The following is a 24,247-nucleotide window of genomic DNA, read 5'->3' as shown; positions in this document are numbered from 1 at the left end:
TTTAATGACAAATGGGAAGAGCTGGTAGATGCTAATAATTAAAAAGTGTAGTAAAGTTAGTTATGATTTGGTCACAAATCTTCACCCAATAAAAACCTGCAAACAGTAGACAAGTTCTGAGTTGTTTAAACCAAATGTTAAACATTAGGACAAAGGAGTAATTTATGTAGCTCGTGTCAATCTCCAGAGGCAAGAACAGCATTAAAAAAAATATGAAGTACAATACAACTTTCAGAAAACCAGTTGTCATGGCCCCCTACGCTTTATGAAAATTGTCTTATAAATATGCATAACTCAAAGATGCTTTATGCAAAACAGGATGTGTAACATTTTTAAAGTTATAGTGTGCTGAATCTGTATATCCTATTTTTGTGCATATATTATTCTTGTATGTGAAGTTAGGAATATGAAGTGTGAATCTGTTTTAAATCTAAATATACTCCTGAGGGCCATTAGGGATACTTTATTAACTTAATGGCTCAGTATTCAAACAATGACGTGTGAATGGCTATATTTTTCCTGAAAGTCCAAACTGTGATTGGTTCTAGAAAGACACCTGGACAGTCCATCATGTACTAGAATCCATCTTGAATCTTGTCTTTTTACACATGGGTGGGGACACTGCACAAAGAGTTCCCACCTTGGGGAAAATTCTATTTAAGAAATGGAAAGCAATCTGGTCTTTGTCTTCAGCTTGCCTTTGAAACTGCCTCCCTCACCCTATGAGAATACTCATGAAGAAACCTGAAAACAAAGAACTCTAAAGAACTCTGAAAAGCTGCAGACGCAGGCCAGAGTAAAGATCAACTCTGACTTGAAACATTTTACCTGAAATAAGAACAACTGTTTAGTGTAAAAATTTGCATGTAATAGGTTTCTTAGTGTATTAGAATTAGCTGGTATTTAACTTAATAACTTATTTTGATCTATCTGTTTTCACTTTCAATCACTTAAATTCTACTTTTTATATGTAATAAAACAGTTTTGGTTATTATCAAGACCAGGGTAAATAATTGCTACCTGGAAGGGAATAAGCACTGTGAATCTCTCTCTCTCTGATTGATAAAGGGGCCAACATCTTTATGAGCTTTCTCTGTCTAAAACTTTTACATGGGGCAAGACAGATTTATTTGGGGTTTTGGTCCCTTTTGAGAGTTTGTTGCCTGAATCCTCCCAGAAATGAGCTGATTCAGTGTCTGTGTGGCTCTGCAGGGGGGAGGTAACCCTAACTCTGAGCCTCCGCTGGGGGAAACCAGAGCTTCTGGCTCAACACAAGAGGGGTGATTGGGAGCCCCAGAGAGCAGGAAGGCAGGCATCAGTGGCTTGATCACACAGACAATCCTAAGGGGATTTTTGTGATTCAACAGTCACACTAATATTATAAAATTGAGTATTATATAACTCCCTTCACATTCATAATGTGCCACAAAGGCTGTGTCCAGACTCCATGCCTCCGTCGACGGAGGCATGTAGATTAGCCAGCTCGGAAGAGGGAAATGAAGCCGCGATTAAAATAATCGCGGCTTCATTTAAATTTAAATAGCTGCCCCGATCTGCCGATCAGCTGTTTGTCGGCAGATCGGGAGAGTCTGGACGCGATGCCCCGACAAAGAAGCCTTTCTTCATCGACACAGGTAAGCCTCGTGAAACCAGGTTTACCTGTGTCGATGAAGAAAGGCTTCTTTGTCGGGGCATCGCGTCCAGACTCTCCCGATCTGCCGACAAACAGCTGATCGGCAGATCGGGGCAGCCATTTAAATTTAAATGAAGCCGCGATTATTTTAATCGCGGCTTCATTTCCCTCTTCCGAGCTGGCTAATCTACATGCCTCCGTCGACGGAGGCATGGAGTCTGGACACAGCCAAAGGGAGGTCTACACTGCCATGTTTTCCAGAAAAACGGCTATTTCCCCAGAAAAACTACATTTACGTTCACACTGCTATTGCGTTTTTTTGACAGAAAGTCGAAAGAACGGAGGGGTTTTTCTGATATCAGTAAACCTCTTTCTACGAGGAAGAAGTCTTTTTCCGAAAAAGCTTTTTTGGAAAAAGCCATGCATGGACGCTGAAGAGAGTGTTTTTTCAAAAGAAGAGGCCTCCAGGAAAAAGCACAGGTGCCCTGGTGGCCACTCTGTTCACAGTAATCACAACTGAAATCTGAGACAGCGTCCAATCAATGTGGATGCTATCTTTTGAAAAAGCAGATCACTTTTTCGTTGCGCTTTTGCTGTGTAGATGTTCTCTTTTGAAAAAAATGTTTCCAGAAGATATCTTCTGGAAAAGCTTCGTCCGAAAGAAACTTGCAGTCTAGACTAGTCAAAGTGTTGCAAAATATCAAATTAGACACCACCAACAACAGTCATTATTATTCACTGTGCCTGCTCCCATTGAAATCAATCACAAAACTTCAATTACAAGAAGAAGTCCTGTGGCACCTTGTAGACTAACAGATTTATTGGAGCATAAGCTTTCAGGGCAAAGACCCACTTTGTCAGATGCAAAACTTCAATTAAGTTTGGTGGAGCTGGATCAAGAACAAAGTCCAACAGTGCACTTGGCAATGCACATAACACAAAAAACATACGATTAGCATACACAACCTGGACCTGATCTTGTTTATAGCAAAGTACATTTTACAGTTGGCTCAATGGGAGCAGATCAAGGCCCCTTTTAACATCCCACATATGCACGTGAATAGTCTCACTGATTTCACATGGTCACACAAAAAGTGTGCAGCAGAACCAGGAATTGAAGCTAGATTTTCTGAGTCCCTTAAGCACAGCATCATCTTTCATTGCCATTTTATGATTGATAGTCTAAATTTCCTTTTATTAGCTGTACTAGGAAAGTAAAAATATACTTTTGTTCCATGCATTTTAGGACTTAAATAGGCTCTTATGTAACCGTTAAATCTGAGCAATTGTAGTTTACCCACTGAACAGATAATATTTTACATACTTACTCAATACTCATTCTTGAAACCACATCCAAAGTTGTGAAACCAGCTGCCATGAAGTTATTTTTATACTGACCCATTTTTATTGAGTCTAACCAATCAACGACTGAAACAAACATAGGATATTCAGGAACTTCACCAGGTGAATCTGGCATTCTAAAGAAACAAAATATAAAAGCTTGTAAAGTCATATAAAAATAAAGCCTGGTTTACTTCAGTAAATATATTTTTTTCTAAGAATTTGACTAGACTAGGGCTATGTCTACACTACAGCCTAAAATGGCAAAACTTATGTCACTCAGGGGACATTCATGTATCATAAAATCCTAGTGCTGGAAGAAACCTCAGGAGGTCATTGAGTCCAGTCCCCTCCCAAAGCAGGACCAATCCCAACTAAATCATCCCAGCAAGAACTTTGTCAAGCCCAGACTTAAAAACCTCTAAGGATGGAGATTCTACCATCTCCCTAAGTAACCCATTCCAGGGCCTAACCACCCTTCTAGTAGAATCATAGAATCCTAGGGCTGGAAGAGACCTCAGAAAGTCATCAAGTCCAGCCCCTGCCCAAAGCAGGACCAACCCCAACTAAATCATCCCAGACAGGATTTTGTCAAGCCGAGACTTAAAAACCTCCAGGGATGGAGATTCCACCACCTCCCTAGGTAACCCATTCCAGTACTTCTCCACCCTACTAGTGAAATAGTTTTTTCTAATATCCAACCTAGACCTCACTGTAACATGAGACCATTGCTCCTCGTTCTGCCATATGTCACTACTGTGAACAGCCTTTTTCCATCCTCTTTGGAGCCTCCCTTCAGGAAGTTGAAGGCTGCTATCAAATCCCCCCTCACTCTTCTCTTCTGCAGACTAAATAAGCCTCACAGCTGAGACGGGAATTAGCTGTGCAGCAGCCGCCCCTTAGAAATGCCGCCTCTGCGTGTGTCAAAGGGGCAGTGGACCCTGGGGTGAGCTGGGGACTCCAGCTGATCCCAGGTTCCTAATGTTCTGCCCCTTTGAGGTGCCAGGGTGGTGTTTCCAAGGGGCAATGCAACGTGGAGCCTGGGATCAGCTGAGCACTCCCCTTTGATGTGCCACCACGGCGCTTCAAAGGGGCAGTGCTCCATGGAGTCCAGGGTCAGTTGGGGATTCTAGCTGCTCCTGGGCTCCATGCAGTGCTGTCCCGTTGAAATGCCGTGGCGGCGTTTCGAAGGGAAAGCACACATGATTAATTGCGATTAAATTTTTTAATCGCTTCATGGCCCTAGTATCAGCATATCCTGGATCAAAGGCAACTTGTACCAGGTACCACACTAGCTGGTTACTGTTCTGACTACCTCAGTCCTGAGGAGGCTAACACTCCTGGCAACAATGTTGGGGAAAGCCTCAGGTCCACTGGGTCTGTTCAGCTGGTGCTAGTTTCAATGCACAGAAAACATTTTCAAAGTTTTGAGGCATCCTTAAAGCCTGACAGCATGGAAATTTATGAGGCTTTTAAGTTGGAGCTGGGGAGAGCTATATCCATCAATCCTTCAAAAGCTCATGCTCCAAGTTCAAGCTATCGCTATACCTCATCTGAAGAAGTGGGTTGTGACCATGAAATCTCATGATACCATCAATATTTTTGTTAGTCACCAAGGTGCTACAGGGCCACTCATTGTTTTTTAATTTTTTTTTTAAGTTGCAGACTAACTTGGCTATCCTTCTGATACTATTGCTATACCTGTTAGAAAAGTTAATGCTAGAGCCAATTTCAATGAGCTATGTCCCCTGCCAGCCTAGATGCCTGGAATGCAGGTTTGGAGTGTGGCCTCATTGTCTGCTTCATGAGGAATGCCCTCTGGTGTGTCTCCCTGGAGTTCTAGGTCTGCTTGGAGAAGGACCTGCTGATTTCATAGCATTCTAGGGCCTTCCCCTCGTAGCGGCGAAACTGGCACCTTATTTGCCTGTCCTTTGGCAGCATAACTGCCTCACATGACAAGTAGTTCTTCAAGCCATGGCTGGCTATGGTGACCAGTACTCCAGGCTGAACCGCCCAAATCTGGGACTCTATGGTCCGGCAACATCTGTAGTCCAGCAGGGTCACAGATATTGCTGGACCCAAGAGCCCCAGAGGCCAGGAGCAGGAGCCTGCTGGGGAACCCCCTGTTACTGGTCAGCGGTGCCAGGCAGGCCCAGCAAAATCCTGGCGGCTGTGGGGCAAGGTGGCATCAGGGGAGTACTGGCTGGAGAGTCCCGGGGAACCCCCATCGGCAGCAGGGATGATGGCATCTGAGTGGGGCTGGCAGCACCTGGGCAGCATGCAGGGGAACTCTGGGGGCAACGAGTGGGGCTGCAAGGTGGGATCCCCAGCCTTGGGAGCCCAGGGAGAGAAGCCAGAGAGTAGGGCAGCTAGCAGGGAAGCACTGACCTCCCGTGGTATGGCAAACTCCCCAGTTTGGGACTGCCCAGGTGGCGAGGGTGCTGGACCAGGAAGGTCCAACCTGTACTCACAACTGTTGGAAAATGGTTCCTTTTCCTGCAATATTCACCTGAAACTATTTGACTAAAATAATGAGGCCAACTAATTAGAAGCCAAAGTGGTGAAAAATATGAAGAAGTTGCTCCAAACTGTACTACGCATGGTAGAGAAGGAACTGGGTGTGCCTTGGTGCTCCACTCTTACTCACAGAATGCATGAGGAAGCACAAGATGCATGTGCCACCCTAGTGGATACTGCTGACTAGAAAATTCTCCAGTGCCTGCATGCTGGCCCTGTACACCCTAGCTGTGGAATATGCATATATATTAGTACTTGAGGAAGAATTTAAATTCTTGGAATGAAGATGATGACATAATTTTGAAACCCAGCAAAGCAAAGCAGAGGGTATAAAAACAGATTTAACCTTGGCTATTATGGGAAAATAGCACAGTTAGAATGAAAAAGTGATTCTACTATGCTGGGTAATAAGTTTTACCTTTATCTAAATAGAAAATAGATGAAAAAGGGAATGGCTGTTTATTGCTACATTATTAGGCAATGGTTGCAGCCGCAGCAATACAAATCTAAGGAGCAAATAAGAATTACATTTTATACTTTGATTTTCATGGGATTTTATGTATGGTAATCAACAAAAATAAAAGGATACAGCTAATTCAATCACACTTCTGTCTCAATTTGTTTTAACCTACTACTGTTGAAAGTAAAATTAGAAGATTAGAGAAAACAACATTCGCTATCGTTTTTTATCCCTGTTATTTCCTTTGACTTTGTCCCATGCAGTAGGGAGTGCTCCCAGCTCTGACTGATTTTATGCGTTTGGCAGCACATTGTGTACAATCACTTTGTAAATGATTTTGTCTGTTATTTCACCAGCCTATATGGTTCTTTCACAAAGCACACGTGTGTGGGTGTGTGTACAACAATTTTATAAAATATGAAAAAAATATAGTAAAACCTCAAGAATCAGCAGAGGGACAAGTGCAACACATGAAACTATTTGAAAAGAAACCTAGATTTCAAGTAACAGAGATGTAGCCATGTTAGTCTAGTCTAACTGAAACAAAAAACAGGACTTTGTAGCACTTTAAAGACTAACAAGATGGTTTATTTACTAACAAGCTCATCACCTAATAAACCATCTTACTAGATTTCAAGTTGAATAGCGGAAATGTCTTTATAACACTTTGAAGAATCAGGGTTTTGTAATTAACCCCCGCACACCACTTTGAAAATATATTTTCTAAAATGATGGTTTAAAATAAAAATATATTCTGATTTCAATGGGGCAACTTACAGGTAAAACCTATCCTTAGCAAGACTGCACTGATGACTAATGTGGGGAAACAAACTAGCTCCAACTATCACACAAGTCTGGGAAAGAGAAGGAACTGGGTATGGCTTAGCAGCTCCACCCTATGTACTCTCATAGACAGCGGCGGATATAGAGCAGGGCAAGTGGGGCGGCTGCCCTGGGCCCCGTGCTTCAATAGGCCCCATGCCGAGCTGCCGCGCGGGAGCAAGCAGTGGTGCAAGCGGCCGTTTGGGCCCCGCGCTCCCCGTGCAGCATGAGGGTGCAGTGCGGGGCCCAAATGGCTGCTTGTGCAGCTTGCTCCCACCGGGTGGCCCGGCTGAGCGGCTCAGAACTCAGCCGAGTGCCATGGCAGGAGGCGAAGAGCATGACAGAGGCTCCAGGTCCCACCCCCTGGCCGTGTACGTCACCGCCCCACCCCCCTTCGCCTCCTACCATGGCGCTCGGCTGAGTACTGTGCCACTCATCCGGGCTGCCACGCGGGAGCAAGCAGCGCAAATGGCTGTTTGGGCTCTGCAAGTGAGAGGCAGGAGGGGGAGGAGAAGAAAAAGAGAGAGTGAGAGGCAGGAAGGGGAGAAGAGAAAGAGAGAGATGGAGAGAGAGGCAGGAGGCAGAGGAGAACTGAGGGGGGGAGACAGAGACAGAGAGAGAAGTGGAGGAGAGACCCGAAAATCCTGTCTTATGACTGGCTATTGGCTAGTTTTTTTAATAACGAACATTTAATATTGATATGTGAAACACGTGTAATGAAGTAATGTAAATACGCAACAGGCAACGGATTGAAACTGATTTGCGCACGCGCTACTACCTGTCAGCTGTGGCTGTGGCGCATGCGCCATGTTACTCACTCCATTTTTTAGAGATAAATAACAATTTTGTAAGTGTAAATTCACCGACAATCCTGAATTATAAAATGACTAGCAGAGTGAGAAACGCAGGTAGAAAATATTTGTCGGGAAGCCAGAAATTAAAAAAAAAAAAACTTGAAGAATGTAATCTCAGTTTAAAAGGTACTATGGAAAAATTGAAACTAATAAAGAATTACTTAGGATCTACTATGAGCCAGGAACGTTTTGTAGGACTTTCGATTATATCGATTGAAAACGACCTGTGTAAAGAAATGGACTTTAATGACATAATTGAAGAATGTGCTGCCAGAAGAGCAAGACAGCTATAATAGACTTAGATATAAATGAAAATTTTTAATTATTAATGCAGAATTTTGTTTAAGAATGACTTACAATATAATTAAAATAAAAATTATCCAACTAAATTAAGTTTCTATCAAATTTACTCAATTCACATTTAATATGAAAATAGCCTTCAATTTGTGCATTTGACACCCTTTTTCTATTTTTTCTCCAAAGGAGGGGGCCCACGAAATTGTGTTGCCCTTGGCCATGCAAAACTCTCATCCGCCCCTGCTCAGAGAATTCACGAGGAGATGAAGGATGCATGTGCCACAGCTCTAAAGCTAGTCTGGGTTCACCTAACAGCCTTTCCTCTCAACCTCAACCTGGGCTGGAGCACTGAGTCACCCTATCCAAAACCTGCAGTAAGGTTCTGAAGTATTAAGAGGTTCAGAGGGCCTTTCACACTAGAGTGAATTTTGCCCTTAATGAATAAGAGTGGGGCCAAATTCATCCATGATATAAATTCACTGATTTCAGTTTACACCTAGAATGACTTTGGCTCACCACGATTATAAAGTGGCCAGCCATTTCTTCAACAGCTCTACACTTACCATCTGCTTTCTTCATGAGCATAATATTACTTGGGAATAGGGAGGAAGCTTTGTATAGTTGTGGAATGGGAATGCCATAGATTTGTTGCATTAATATCCCTCTGCCACTATGGGGAGCATGACTTAGCAAGTACGGAGTTGTGACGGGGCAGAGGCGCCCTGCAGTCTGATCCCCCTGGAAGTTGCCTTCGCGGCGACCCAGGGGTCGGAGCGAGAAGCCCCGGCACCAGCCGCACTACGAGCGGCGGCGTGCGTGCAGGAGCCGGAGGCGCCAGGGACAAACGGGGCGGCCCTAGCGGGGGGCGAGCAGCGGTGTGTCGGGTGTTCCCAGGCTGCGGAAGTGGCAACGTGCCTGCACCCGCCGAGACCACGCCTGACGTCATGCGGGGGGCGGCACCAGATGGCGGGTGCGCTGCCCCGCCAGAAGTAGACCCACGTACAGGGGGCGGAGCCCCTCCACCCCCCGGCCACAAGTGGCGCGGGGATTTAAAAGGCCGGACACGGCTGCCCGAGGAGGAGGTGGACCCAAACTGCGGAGGTAAGCCCCCACATTGGCAAGACAGTGCAACAGGGAGAGGAAGCAGCCCAGGGCAGGCGAAGGGAGCCTGAGGGCTGGCGCGTTACGGCAGACGCCCCGCCAGCCGGACCGGATGCCGTAAGCGTACCGAGTCCTTAGGGCCCTGGGCTGGGGTCCGTGAGAGGGGGCGGGCCCGGACCCCCCTCTCCCTGCTACAGGAAGCCCGGAGATCCCTGGTGTTAAAGGGGCCCCCTGGGCCAAGAAGATAGTTGACTGGGGTCACCAGACGGTGAACCTCTGGGTGGGAGAAGCACAAGACTCAGGCAGAGAGTACGGGGTGCCAGTGGGCGCCCCGATAGAACCTTTACAGGAGTATAAATAGATTCAGAAGGAAAATACTATAAGGCAATTTACCAACTGTTCATGCACGGTCTGCTATTTCAAATGAAGAGATAGAGCAATGAAGAGAGAAGAAAATTATAGAGGGAATTTAGAAAACAATAGTATAGGACAAACACCAAACAAAAGGTGGAAAAACAGAGACTCATGGAGATCAAAGACTGACAGAGAAAAAACAAAAGAGATAGATGAAAATACTGGACCAAAAAAGAAAACCGGCTATGAATGTGCTTGGGGAAAAAATCTTTTTGTTTGCAATATCACCAGTTTCATTTGATAATAAAATCCACTTTAGAAGAGGTTCAGCATGATTTTAAACACCCAACACTTAAAAGCTAAGTGAGCTCGGAGATGTGTCAGGATATCCCTTCCCTACAAAATCCATTGTGGCAGTCATGACTGTATGAGGAAAGAGCACTAAAGCAAGTCTTACACTAGTACATCCTCCACTAGGGTATGAAGGGAGCTGGGATTGCGGATCAATTTGTCTAGAAAGCTGACGATGTCTGTAAACTTCGGCCGGTGGTTTCTCTCTTTTTGCCAGCAGTGAAGCATAAGTTGGTGGAGAGAAGCTGGGCAGCCCATGGGAGCTGGAAGCCTGTAACCTTCTTCTATAGACAGTATAACCTAAACAAAGATAACAGGCATTATTACAGACCATCATATTAAAACACATAAGGACAATATCAAACTAGGAATGCAGACCCAGGATAAATCAAAACTAAGACACACTCATAGTCTAGCAATGTATGCACTTTGGAAGTGCTACATGCCGATTGGATGTAGGCAAGGATTTTGTCATGTGTTCTTTACACTATACTTCATCTCAGACAGAGCCAGCAAAGAACTATTCACAAGAGTATGTCCCATGCTTCTTGGTGTGAGTCAATTTGTGGGACAGTAAGCAAACAGGACGGGTTTGGTAGGATCACTAGCCATGCCCTTCAAGTAGCCTTAAAGGAAAGAAGAAAGAGAAACAACTTTCTAGTAAGCATCTGTGGAGAAGGAGGAGAGGAGAGAAATAAGAAACATAATTTTCCTCTTCAGCAACCTAGCAGCAGATTTTTTGTTGAATGAAGTCAGGGAGCCAACAAAATAATCTCATATTGATCATCACATACTGATGTGCTCTGATATTTGCATTGTGACACTGCATTAATGCATGCCAATGTCATGCTTTAATGAGACTATCACAGTGCAATGTCTGAGCCTCTGTCTGTAACTTGATCTGATGATAAAGTGGTTCTCCTGCTTGTAGGGTTGCTTGCTTTCTAATCACACAAAACCAAATACCCTTGCTCTGCCCGATCTCTCAGGCCCAGACTCTGTCCTGCCCTTTTTCTGAGGCCCTGCCATTCCACTCACTCCATTCCCACCCCCATCATTCACTCTCTTCCACCTGCATTCACATGCTAATAGTTATCGGGGGGAGGCAAGGAGGTGGGATGTGGGAGGGTTGGGGGCTCCAGCTGGGGGTGCAGACTCTGGGGTGGGTCTAGGAATGAGGAGTTTGGGCTGCAGGAGCAGGCTTAGGGTTGCCAGGTGTTTGATATTGACCTGGACAGTCCGGTATTTTCGCCTCCTGTTTGGTAAATGTCCAGTATTTTCTGTTTTTTTCCCCTGCCAGGAGGCAAAAATACCGGACACCTGGCAACCCTATGACACACTTAGCAACTGGGTCCAGCAGGGAAGCTCCCTTCTGGCTTGACCAAGAAAACAAGATGGCCACCAGCAAAAAAGCCTAAAGACCTGAGCAAGGGGAAGCAATGCCTTCCCTGGGGGGTCTTAGGGCTCAACATCTCCTCTTCCTATTCCTATTCTGACTCTGCATGTGTAACCACCACCAAGGTGGATTTGAACCTGGGACCTGGGGAGCTGACTAGAGGGAGCCTCTATCCTCTGAGGTAAAAAACAGCTGGTGCCCAGCCCATGCTGTAGAGGTCTCTTGATCTAAACTGTTGCAGTGATCTAGGTGCCATTTTCAGTACTCAGTAACTTCACCAGGGCTATGTCTAGACTGCAAGCCTCTTTCGAAAGAGAGCGTCTAGACTGCACGCGGAACTTTCGAAAAAGCAAGCCGCTTTTTTGAAAGAAAGCACCCAGTGAGTCTGGATGCTCTCTTTCGAAGAAGGCCTATTTACATTCAAGAACGCCTTCTTTCGAAAGAAGGCGTTCTTCCTCGTGAAATGAGGTTTACCACCGTTGAAAGAAAAGCCGCATTCTTTCGATTTAATTTTGAAAGAACGCGGCTGCAGTCTAGATGCAGGTGAAGTTTTTTCGAAAAAAGGCTACTTTTTTCGAAAAAACCCCTGAGTCTGGACACAGCCCAGGTGTGGTGGGTTACACATGCACCTAAAGGGGCCATGCTGTTTTCATGCTGTTTTATTTTATTTATTTTTTATTTTGCTTAATAACTCTTGGGGTCCTTTTTTTTTTTTTGCTCAACAACTGTGGTTTCTCACCTTTTTTTCCCCTCAACAGAATTTTTTCCCCATTTTTTTTGTGGGGGGAGGGCGTTCGGTATTTTTGGTTAAACCATCTGGCAACCCTAAGCGGGCTCCAGTCTGTGGGGTGGAGCCAAGGGGTACAGAGTGTGAGAGGGCTCAGGATGAGGCAGGAGGTTGGGGTACAGGAGGAGGTAGGGGCTCTGAGCTGGGGATGCGGGTTCAGGAGTGAGGCCAGAAATGAGGAACTCAATGTGTGAGGGGATGTGAGGGTACAGGCTCTGGGAGGAAGTCTGGGTGCTGAAGGGGCTCAGGCCTTGTGCAAGGATGTGAGAAGAGCTGTGGAGTGCAGGCTCTGTGAGGGAGTTTGGGTACAGGGGAGGGTGAGAGCTGGGACAAGGACTTTGGGGCAGAGGGAGGGCGGACAGGCTCCAAGAGTTAGCTTCGTCGAGGGCGGGAGCTCTAGGCTGAGGCAGATAGTTGGGAAGCAAGAGGGGGTGTGCGGTACAGGCTCTGGATGGCACTTACTTCAGGAGATGCCCCGGAAGCAGTGACATCCCTTGGCTGCTTAGGTGTAGGGGTGGGCAGGTAGTGCTACTCAGTGCATGCTGTCTCTTCATGCATGTAGGCACCACTCCCACAGTCTCATTGGATGCAGTGCCAATGGGAGCTGCAGAGATGGCACATGGAGAGGGGAGGCAGTACACGGAGCCCCCTGGATGCCTCTTTGGCTTGGATCTTCAGGGACATGTCACCATTTCCGAAAGTCACATGGAGTCAGGTAGGGAGCATGGCAGCCCCACCAACTGGACTTTTATGGCACCACCAGGTTCCCTTTTCAATCAAACATTCCAGTCAAAAGAGGACACCTGGCAACCCCACTCTTCAGGACTGAGTATGACTGATCCATACAACGACAGCCATTTTGCAAGGCAGCACAATATACCTTTGTCTTGCACAGCACCTTTCCTAAAAACTGCATTCTAAAATACTTTGTGGGTTCCGTTATGTATTTATTTATAGGAAATATATGCATGTATGTATTTATACATATAAAATTACAGTGTTAGATAAAAGCACCAGGAAAATGAAACTGCAAGAATTGGCAGAGTGGAAGGAAATGCTTTCAACTGAGATTTGAAAAGAAATGGACAGATCTGATACAGAAAAGCTGTTTCATTTAGGGGAAGCTGCAGAGGAGGTGGCTTTGTTTAGTAACTCTGGTGAGATGGCTGAAAGTGACACACGAGAGGAGAGAGGAGGAATGAAAGCAGAAACAGAAACTCTGTTAGAGGTCAGCAAGAGTGAGTTCATGAAAGGTTAAAAAACTAAGACTGGAATGTTTATTAGTTCCTGAAATAAAAATGAAGCCCGTGGAGCAGCTGAAAGACAAGAATGATGTAGTGATGTGTACATAGAGAAAAAGCAGTAGCTGTTCTGAGGCAACAACCAACAACAAAAAACCCATTTACAATGTCCACTGAAAAGTAAATCACAGTATTTACAACAATACATTGGTCTTTGTGAGAAATATATCTGTTGAAAGTCTGCATTAAAGTGACATTTTATACATTTTAGTTTAATTATACATACACATATGCATTGCCCATATAATCCATACATCAGGCAGAGTGCATGTTATGTTATCTACAATAAAACAGTGCTTTTATAGCACTATCTGTAGCTTCTGTATTTTCAATCTTATTAGCATGGAAGTCTAACTTGCTTGCTTTCTGAATTAGCATTGTTGTCTCTGCTTAACAATGCCTGATGTTTATGCTGCACGCATTATGCTAATGACAGCAATGAAGCTACATTAAAACCTGTATCTCTTTATCTTGTGCTGCAGAGGAGAGAAAGAGCAAGGTAAGTGCACTCAACTGAGCCCTCACTGTTAGAAAGGAGAGCTGAGCAACAGAGCATTGCACAGGCAGAGACTGCTTGTGTGCAAACATCATGTGCTCAGAGCCCTCTGGGGAACTGGGATTGTGGTGGGGTAAGTTTTGAACCACTCAGCAGTAGTGCTAGTTGGTAGGCTTTACTCACAAGTTAGCATAATTTGCCGCAGAGATCTTCCAATTTGTAGTTTCTTCTACTTCATACATGCTTATGTGTCACATGCACTGATCAGAGACTAAGCGGGGAGCTGACTGTGATGCCTGAGAACTAGGACAGTGGTTTTCAAGCTCTTCTTCTCATGACCCAGTTGAAGAAAATTGTTGATGCCTGCGATCCAAAATAATTTGACTAGTGTGGGCTTCAAGGTGGGGCTGAGGATGAGAGCTTTGGAGTTAGGACAGGGCTCTGGCTTTCGGGGCATGTCAGTGCTGGGGCAGGAGGGGCTTACCTTGAGCAGCGGGGGTGCTAAGGCAGGCTTCTTGTCTCTCCTGGCATCGCCGACCATGCTGCGCCCCAGAAGCAGCCAGTAGCAGGTTCACAGCCAGTAGCATTGCGGAGCTACTGCTCAGGGCAGGGGCAGTGAATGAAGCTGTGTGCGCTCTCTTTCTCTCCTCCCCCAGAGCCAGGCCTGTTTCTGGCTGCTTCTGTGGCCTAGTACAGTCTGCGGTGTCAGTGTAGGCAGGTAGCCTGCCTTAGCACGTCTACTGGTCACCTGATCTCCCTGCAGCAAGGAGACCCAGTGCCTGACATTCTATGATCCCAGTAGTGGGTCGTGACCCATAGTTTCAAGACCACTGAATGAGGAGAATGTTTCAGAGCGACAAACATGTTGCAACTGTCCCAGAAATTGCAGATGTCAGGCCTTCAATTTCTTGCCGATCATCAGGTTCCATGTGATTAGGAGTCCGGGCCCCCCTCATTCATGCTGTTACCCTTCCTCTTTTCTGGACAAACACTAGATCATTTCCAGGAGGTAGTCCACATGGAAATCTTGAAATTTCCCCCTTCTATGCTTATTTTCGGGGGAGGGGGGGGGGAAATGCTGTCCATAGAGGAGAAAATATCAGCAACTGAAATTACCACAATAGTGGATTATTGATGATTTCGACAGCAACAGACTCTTCAGAACCCTTTCATTCTGCACAATAAGAATGTAGTTTTCCACAACAATTATCAAACACAGTTTTCCCATTAAGCAATATGGCCAACCTAAACTCAGGTTATTAAAGTATTTTTACCACACACCTCACCCCCTGTATCTATATACATAAATAGGTGTTCAAATCTTCCCCTGTATAGAGACAGGTGGATAGAATACATACCACATGCGTGGAATTGATAACTATTGGTAACAATAGGAAAGAAAAGGAACTACTAACTGGACAGAAAAGCCAAGAAAAGGGCTCTGTGAATAAGTGTTTAAGGGCGGTCTTGGTGGTATGGGAAATCCCATTGTCAGGTGCTTTATAATGAGCAAGAATTCTGCCAGAGGAAGGATACAGCCACACAAAAATGTTTCCTGGGAGGCTAGTTGACTTTATATCAATTCTTTGTGTTAATGCCAAAAGTTTACAAAAGTTTAACAAGATATGTTAAGTACCACCTAATGCAATGAATCAAAAATGATTTAAACATGGTTTCTATTCTAAAAAGCAGGACGGAATAGGTGTCTATCAGAAGAATCTATATTAAATAGAAATACTATAAAAGTAGGTAGAGTTTCATGGATACATGCTATTGAAGCTGCAATCTTTAGCTACTCAGAAAAATAGGCATGAGCCTAATATATTACTGTACTTTCTGTAAAGGATACGTTTCTGAATGATCTTTTTACTATGGTCAAAAGCAAATGATGTAACAGATATAAAATATTCAACAGTCATGCCAATGAAAAGCTGATGAGGTTTTTCTGAAAGACACTATTTTAAAAAGTATTTCATTGGCATTTGTATTTTCTTTGACCCATTACATTTCATTATTTCCTTAGTATGGTCCATTAGTTTCATTCTCTTGTTCAAAAGGGATGTAGACTACTGTTGGAATAATCAATAATTCTCTATTATTAATAACATATCTGGCACTTTTTGATTTCAAAGCACCCCTTAATTAATATTCATAACACCCTATAAGGTAAGTATTATTACCCCCATTTTACAGATAAAGAACATGGAATAAAGAGATGACGCTAGTTTGCCAAACTATACAGTGGGTGGCAAGTGTCAAAGGCAGACCTAGAAATCCAGAGTCCCTGCCATCCACATTCCCTGTTTCTGGACAAGAAGATGAGGCATACCTATAGGTAAGACTAGAAGGCCACCTTCAGGAAAATACTATATCCAAGAAGACCACATTTCCCCTTTGGGGAGACAAAATGTGAAAGAAGCTGGAAGACACTTTTAAAACCCTTTTTAATATTCATTTCTGTAACTTGTTTAGGGCTGCTGAAAGTGTCAAATTGATTCTCCTGGAGTCCTACCTCCCCTGTCTACAGAACAGACATAGATAAGGCTGTAGCAGTAAGTGGAAGCTTTCCCACATCAACAAATCACTGTTCTATTGCTTCAGGGGGTAGTCGAGTTAGTCTGTACAGGATAAACTTAAAAAAACAACACATTATCTGGTAGCACTTTATAGACTAACAAAACATGCAGATGGTATCATGAGCTTTCATGGGCACAGCCCACTTTCTGAAGAAGTGGGCGGTGCCCATAAAAGCTCATGATACCTTCTACAATGTTTTGTTAGTTTATAAAGTGCTACCAGACCATTTGTTCAGGAGCTTCAGCAGGTAGCCGAGTTAGTCTGTTAGGGTATGTCTACACTACCATCCTAGTTCGAACTAGGGTGGTTAATGTAGGCAACCGGAGCTGCAAATGAAGCCCGGGATTTGAATTTCCTGGGCTTCATTTGCATATTGCCGGGCCCCGCCATTTTTAAATGTCCGCTAGATCGGACTCCATGCCCGCGGCTACACGCGGCACGAACTAGGTAGTTCGGATTAGACTTCCTATTCCGAACTACCGGTACACCTCGTTCTACGAGGAGTAACGGTAGTTCAGAATAGGAAGCCTAATCCGAACTACCTAGTTCGTGCCACGTTTAGCCGTGGGCACGGAGTCCGAACTAGTGGACATTTAAAAATGGCGGCGCCCGGCAATATGCAAATGAAGCCCAGGAAATTCAAATCCCGGGCTTCATTTGCAACTCCGGTTGCCTACATTAACCACCCTAGTTCGAACTAGGGTGGTAGTGTAGACATACCCCTACAGAAAAAAAAACCCAGCAAGCAAAAGGTCTGGTAGGACTTTACAGACTAACAAAACATGTTCATGGTATCATGATACCATCTACATGTTTTGTTAGTCTGTAAAGTGCTATCAGGCCATTTGCTTGCTTTTTTTCCAGGCCATTTGTTGTTTTTTAAGTTTGTTCTATTGCTCTGAACCTAAAATGGTTTAGTTCAGTCTTCATAATTTAGTCCTTGGACGAAGGGTGCCAGAATCTTTGTAGAAGTGTTTGTGTGTGCGTGTGTGTGTGTGTGTGTGATGTGGGGAAATCTGAAGTGCGCCCTCCCTCTCTGTGTCTGGCTACTCCAGCAGGGAATCTGATACCCTTTCTTCTTGTGCCAAAGCACCCCCTCATGGGAAAAAAGTGTAAATGCAGTGCCTCCGCAGCAGAATTTATTATTCTGCAGGGGACCTGAATTTTGCGCTTAGGTTTCTTCTGTTAAAAAAGGGTGATGGTGGTGGGGGTGGAGGGAAAGGTGACTGGTTCCCCTGGTTTCCCAATTCTGGAACGTATGCTTTGGACTCTCCATAAAGATTGCCAACAAAACAATTCATTAGCACTAACAGTGCTTCTGGTTTTGCGATGTAGACACTTGATCAGCAGGAACTGTACTAAAAGCAACACTTTATTTCAATCAAGTTCATCCAGCAGAAATCAGACAGACAAAGCCAGATTCTCTCTGTAAGTGATATAAATGTTGAAAGGGTTCTTCAGTGGGTCTTATTCATGACAAAGTTAGTGAAATATATATGGTGAATTTTTACATGTCAATATTGTTGCTAAGTGAGCAAACAAACTGTAAGGGAAACGTAAGTTAAATGCCACTGGTCATGCATCTGACAAAGTGGGTCTTTGCCCACCAAAGCTCGTTACACTGGGTAAATTGATAATAATCATTAGAATGTTTGAATATACATGTGACGGAGCACCGGGGCTCCACACTGAAACCCTGCCGGTCTCCCAGCAACCAGGGAAGGGCAGGGACGCACCTCAAGGGCCCAGCTGGGGAGCCGGAGAGAGCGCCGCAGCTACAAGCGCGGTGGCGCTGGGTGATGATGTCACCTGGCGCGCCCCGCAGAACGCAAGGGGGCGGTGCAGGAGCATTGGGGGCGTGGCGACGTTGGGCAGCATTGTGCCGCCAACTTTAAAAGCTGGCCGGTTGGCAGAAGTGGAGAGGGAGGTTCAGCACGGCCGGAGGCAAAGGACTGAGGGGCGCAAGTGGAAAGGCGCAGGAGAGAGGGGCCTCCTGCCCTGCACCAAGAGGACCGGCAGAGGGTAGGAAGTGGCCCAGGGCAGGGCAATGGGCGCCCGTGGGTTGGCGTGTTACGGGCGGTTGCCCCGCCGACCATAAGGGAGAGACCGCTGCTATTCTCTCCCCTTTAGGGCCCTGGGCCGGGACCCGGTCGTGAGAGTGGGAACGGGTCCCCCTACCCTCCAGCCCAGGGAACTGCACTCAGAGAGGGCGTTAACAGGCTCAGGCAGCTTGGACAATGAAAACTCTTGTGGGGACGGGGGTGCACGTATTAAAAGTGGTGTAGCAGACAGTGGACTCCGTACTGCCTCTCATTGAGAAAGGGGAATCAAGGGGCGCGTGGGGTACGTGCGCTTAGAACACATAATTCATATGCTTACAATGGGCTTACAAAATGGAGTCTCTGTTGGCTTCCATTTTGTACATCATGAGAGGGATGGAATCCAGGTAAGTCTGGTATTTCCCGCCCAGTAGAGTTTGCATTCATCCCTCAGGTATGCACTCTGCCTGGAGGTTATGCACATGGCTCCTTAGTGTACGCACACTTCCCATTAGAATCTTTGCTCACGGCACCAAAAGTGATGCACTCAACACCCAAGTAACTTTTCCACCAGAAAGGTAATAAAGCGCTCCTGTGAGGAGAGGAGCTGCTGCTGCTGGGGCTGTGTTGCTGTCAGCTGCTGTCGTGCCATGCTGTCTAGTTCAGTCTGTATTGTTGTCCTAACGCTGCCATCTGTGTGTAGAGAAGTCTCACGTCAGAGTGCTGGGCACGGGGATAGTAGCAGCTGGGCTTTTTAACATCATAAGGACAATTTCCTGGTTCAAGTGCATTTACTGAAGAGTTATCCACCTCTGTGCTGATGGAAAAGCAGCCCAAGTCGTCGTGGGTTTCTTGGTGGTCTTGTGCCGAAGGCCTGGATTCGCTTTGAGGGATCTCCTTGTGGTTCCTCCTTTAAGGCTTCCAACTAGCCACAGAGTAGAAGGTCACGAGCAACGACAGTGTACCATCATTTGTAACGTATGATCCTGTTGTATTGGGACTTTCTTATATTCTTTTCTTCTACAGTTAGGGCTGGTTTTGTTTGGTGTTACTGTTTCCTCTGTTTGCCATTTTGGAATTTGACAATATATGGTTTGGCCCTAAATTAGTGTCTGATTACTATTTGTGTGTGACAGAGAGATATCACTGATGATAGAGATACGGCAGTTTATCAGGCGGACCTCGCTTCTGCTTCCAGGGACATTTAACATCATTATTAGCCAGAGTGAGCCTAAATTATTTTAAATTGACGTTGCAGCATTCCCTATGAAACAAGCTTATGCTCCAATAAATCTGTTAGTCTATAAGGCGCCATAGGACTTTTCATTGTTTATGCAGATTCAGACTAACACGGCTACCCCTCTGATACTGGTCATTTTGACACTTTTTATGGATTTTTAACTGAAATATTCTTGTGTACTTTGTATATGGGTTATATCACTGGAGCAATTGTAATATAATTTTTTTTGTTTGGAGGTAGCAGTAGTTACAAGGGTTAAAAATAGTTAATATTAAGCCATAAATAAACCCTGAAAATGATATTTCTTTTCCCTTAATAGTTTCCATATAAAACATATTGGCTGTGTCTACACAGGGCCACTTATTCCGGAAAAGCAGTTGCTTTTCCGGAATAACTTGCCAGCTGTCTACACTGGCCACTTGCTTTTCCGGAAAAGCAATGATGATCTACTGTAAAATTGTCAGTGTTTTTCCGGAAAAACTATACTGCTCCCATTCGGGCAAAAGTCCTTTTCCGGAAAAACTGTTCCGGAAAAGGGCCAGTGTAGACAGCACAGTAGTCTTTTCCGCAAAAAAGCCCCGATTGCAAAAATGACGATCGGGGCTTTTTTGCGGAAAAGCGCGTCTACATTGTCCACGGACGCTTTTCCAGAAAAAGTGCTTTTCCGGAAAAGCATCCTGCCAATGTAGACGCTCTTTTTCCGGAAATACTTATAACGGAAAACTGTTCCGTTTTAAGCATTTCTGGAAAAGGGTGCCAGTGTAGACGTAGCCATTCAATTTACAGGCTCAGAAAATATTTTTAATTGGCAAAACCACTAAGTCTACCTTATGATTAAGATGAGCTATTTCTGTCACTTCCATCAACAACAGTAATGAAGATTCTACATTCTGAACTGAGCTAGCTGAAGAAAGTCCAGAAGGTTTCCTACCCTTGTGTCCTGCTGGCACTTGGTTTATGAGACTCTAGCAGTGGAACAATTTGCCAGGAAGGAGGTGCAGTTGCACATGACCTGCTACGCAGGGATGCAGCTTACACACGTTTGTAAAATATTTTAATATCCTTGGATGGAAAGGGCTATATTACTAATATTGAAAGAATTGCCATTATTACTTTTTATTCTTAAGTTTTATTCAGTTTTAAGTTTATTCAGATTTCTATAGCAGTTTTATGCATATTCAATCAATCCATTCAATATTTTTTTCTGAATATCCAAATTCTTACAATGGCCTCTAATGGGTGTCTCAGAAGAGCTCATTCACAGCTGTTCTATAAATTTAACACATCGGATATAAATCTTCCTTTCCTCACGTGGCATTAGTGAGCTAGACTTTTAGCTCAATCTGTTCATCAGTACAATAATTTCCTCAGAAAGCTCAATACCTAATCTAATGTTTATTAGTTAAGCAATAATACATGACAGACTGTGCAACACCCCAAATTAATGCCTGCCACACATCCAAGAAGTGCATTAATCAGCATTATCATAGGTATGAAATGACTTAACACAATAATAAAATGGTTATGTAACATTTTTCAAAATTGAGTAAGTTTTTAGGAATACATATTACACTGTTGGTAATGTTACAAAATGTATGGTCACAATTTTCAAACTTAGGTACCTAAAGGTTAGCTCCTAAATCCACATTTAGGCAATTAAAAAGAAGTAACCTGATTTTCAAAGGTGCTGAAACTATACAGTTCCCACTGTCTTAAACAGTATTTATGGATGCTTATAATAATTTCTGAAATCAGATCACTTTTATTCAGATGCCTATATGTCATTTTATCAGGCTAACTTTAGACTCCTAGGTTTAAAAATGTTGATCTATGTGAATACTTTCCTATATGCTTGTGTAGCATCAGCTGTGACAGTGAATTAAAATTTTCTAAATATGTTGACCACTGGTGTTGAAGCCTACAATTACCAGGATAAGAAGGACATTTAGTAAATTAACAGAGTATAACTTCATATTTTTCTTCTTTTCTCATGAAGACCAATAAGTGAAAGCTATTTGGGACATGGGTTTAGCCAACTGGAGGCCAAGTAAGTGTCATTTTAAAAATATTGCAAGATTTTCCAAAACAGTCATCATAATTGATATCTTTTCAGATCTGTTATTTCTGAAGTTATGTAAATAGCGGTGTCAGCTAAATGTTTGTAAGTGGACACAAGGACATAAATTTACACACTTGTCTACATTACATGGTGGATTGATGCTGCAGTGATCGATCCCCGGGTCATAGATGTATCGCAGTTGCTGAGATGCGATACATTGATCTCTTGTTGCTTCCAATGACTCCGGTACTCCACCAACACAAGAATAGCCGGTATCAGGAGAGCAGTCCCTTCTGACCTTACCATATGCAAGACATCACGCTAAGTATGTAAACTTCAGCTACACTGTTTGCATATGTAAATCTACCTTTGCAGCATGTTGTGGCCTATGTTTTAGTACAGTAAGTAACTCTGTAGGCATGCGTTTGTTTTACAGAAATCAGTGGGGGTTTTTTGTGACGGTACGCCCCGGCACCTATTTCTGGACACATGGAGCGGCTCTTAAAGGGGCTGTGACCGCATTTTGGCTCCCGGCGCGGCTTTTTTTTTTCTTCTGCTCAACCACTTTGAGCCTGGAGTATTGGCACCTTTTTTTGTACAAAAAAAGCACTGATATCAGCTAACAAACAGAGTGTTTCAGAACTACAGCATACTGACCTTTTGGGAAATTCATATTATTTCTATAACTTCTGTGAGCAAATGGCAGAGATACCTTCACAGTATCCTGTCCAAAATGTTAAACTACAGGTAGTTTATAAAGAAAACGTACATTAATTACTGCATTTAAAAGCAGAACTAGAAATACTCTTCTCGTAGCTTCAGAGTATATCCCATTAACTCCAGGAGTGCTTTTGGCATCCCCACCTAACACATGTCCACTGAAGGGCACCATCAGGATGCTGTAAACATTTTGGATCAAACCAATCACTGATAAAACATCATTATTCATGGAGGAATTGATATATTGCTTTGCTGAGCAAACTGTAGCCTCAGATGCAGGCACTTGGTTTCCATTGTCTTGGATGGAAGCTGCACACATCTGATCTAAAAATCTAGCAAACCGATTAGAACTTTTTGTAGTGTGGCTTTAGCCTTTCTAGGAAGTAAGAAAATTAATAAGATATGGGGAGACAATCATTTGCAGAGAGAGGCAGATTGGTCCCATGCAGTACTTACATCCTGGTTAGACATTTCCCAATATGGTCTCTCTCCATAAGACATCACTTCCCACATGACAATCCCATAGCTCCATGCATCACTTGCTGAAGAGAACTTCCTGTAGGCTATCGCTTCAGGGGCAGTCCATCTTATGGGTATTTTGCCACCCTGGAAGACATTGAAAACTTCTCAGTATCACTAAAATATGCTATCTTACAAATAAATAAATAACCCCTCTAGATGTTGAGGTTCTGTATTCTCATGCCGGTGGGATGGAATGACAATACAATTTTGCCTTGGCAATTTACTATAAATGACAATGCTGGTATTGGTGGCCTGTGGTATGCAGAATCTCAGACTAGTCCTTTTTTGGGCCTTCAATTATGATACTATTATTGCAAAAAAGGTATTTGCAAAATTTTGATTGCTACAGTTCAATTATTTATCCTCTAGAAAATTCACACTGTGGAGCTCTTTTGCATGATATTATATTTAAACCTTATAATCAGTTATATTTTATCTACTATATTTCATACCTGGAAAATTTTTATGTATTTTTAGGAAAAATGATTTTTTTCCTGATGCATTCTTTCAACAAAAATCGATGTTAATTTTTTTTAGTTACAGACTAACACCACTACCCGTCTGACACTGATTAGAGGAGCTCCTTGGAAAAAAGTTTATTTCTTGAAAGTAATGTATTCATAGTGCCACTAGATGGCAGAATGGGTCAAACAGAAGAATTGACATAACCAGTCATAGCTGTTTTTCAATATACTAAAAATAAAGACTGTTTAGTGTGAACACTATTTCTGGAAGAAGAAAAAAAATGAACACAATTTTGGATGCTGAACAAAAGTCAGACTGCTTTTTTTTTAAAAAAAGGAAGTAAATTTATATTGTTAATTTAGTTTGTATAGGTGGAAAATTATTGGTAAATAACTTGTCAAAATGTTGCCGCATCATTGTTGCATCAGAAAATATTGCAAGACAAAAATATATGCATACGAGTTTCTCATTTGAATGTTATTATTCCCTTTATTAATTGTAACATCTGTGATATGCTAGTTAATGTCTTTATAGTCCATAAATGACTGCAGCTGAGATATCCCTTGTAGTGCTTATATATTTTTGTTTAAGCACTACGATTTTGTAAATCACTTAGTCCAAATTTGAACATCCAAACTCAGTCCACCCTCAAAACTCACATTGACTTTAATGGGAGCAGAGTTAGGCCACTCATGCTGAATTGCTTTTTAAAATCTCATGCTTTATTCCATGTAATGAGAGCTATCCCCGCCATTTAGGCACTATGGGTATGTCTAGACTACATGGCTCCATCAACGGAGCCATGTAAACTAGTTTACCCCACATAGTCAATGAAGCGGGGATTTAAATAATCCCTGCTTCATTAAAATAAAAATGGCTACCACGCTGTGCCGACAATCAGCTGATCCGGCACAG

General features: G+C 43.6%; 1 protein-coding gene across 1 annotated transcript in view; it reads right to left on the bottom strand.

Annotated features, from left to right (window-relative positions):
- Positions 1–24,247, bottom strand: part of EPHA6 (EPH receptor A6) — an 815,765-nt gene that overhangs the window by 13,388 nt on the left and 778,130 nt on the right. The window contains exons 15-17 of the mRNA XM_075908927.2: positions 22,802–22,951; positions 9,837–10,030; positions 2,962–3,111 (exon numbers count right to left, since the gene is read on the bottom strand). Coding sequence (XP_075765042.2) covers positions 2,962–3,111; positions 9,837–10,030; positions 22,802–22,951 — 494 coding nt within the window. The remainder of the gene's footprint in view (positions 1–2,961; positions 3,112–9,836; positions 10,031–22,801; positions 22,952–24,247) is intronic.

This window comes from Pelodiscus sinensis, chromosome 1 (genome assembly GCF_052426305.1).
Source record: "Pelodiscus sinensis isolate ZL-2025 chromosome 1, ASM5242630v1, whole genome shotgun sequence".
Taxonomy (NCBI): domain Eukaryota; kingdom Metazoa; phylum Chordata; order Testudines; family Trionychidae; genus Pelodiscus; species Pelodiscus sinensis.
The sequence above is the reverse complement of the archived record's forward strand: the minus strand, read 5'-3'. Positions and strand labels throughout refer to the sequence as shown.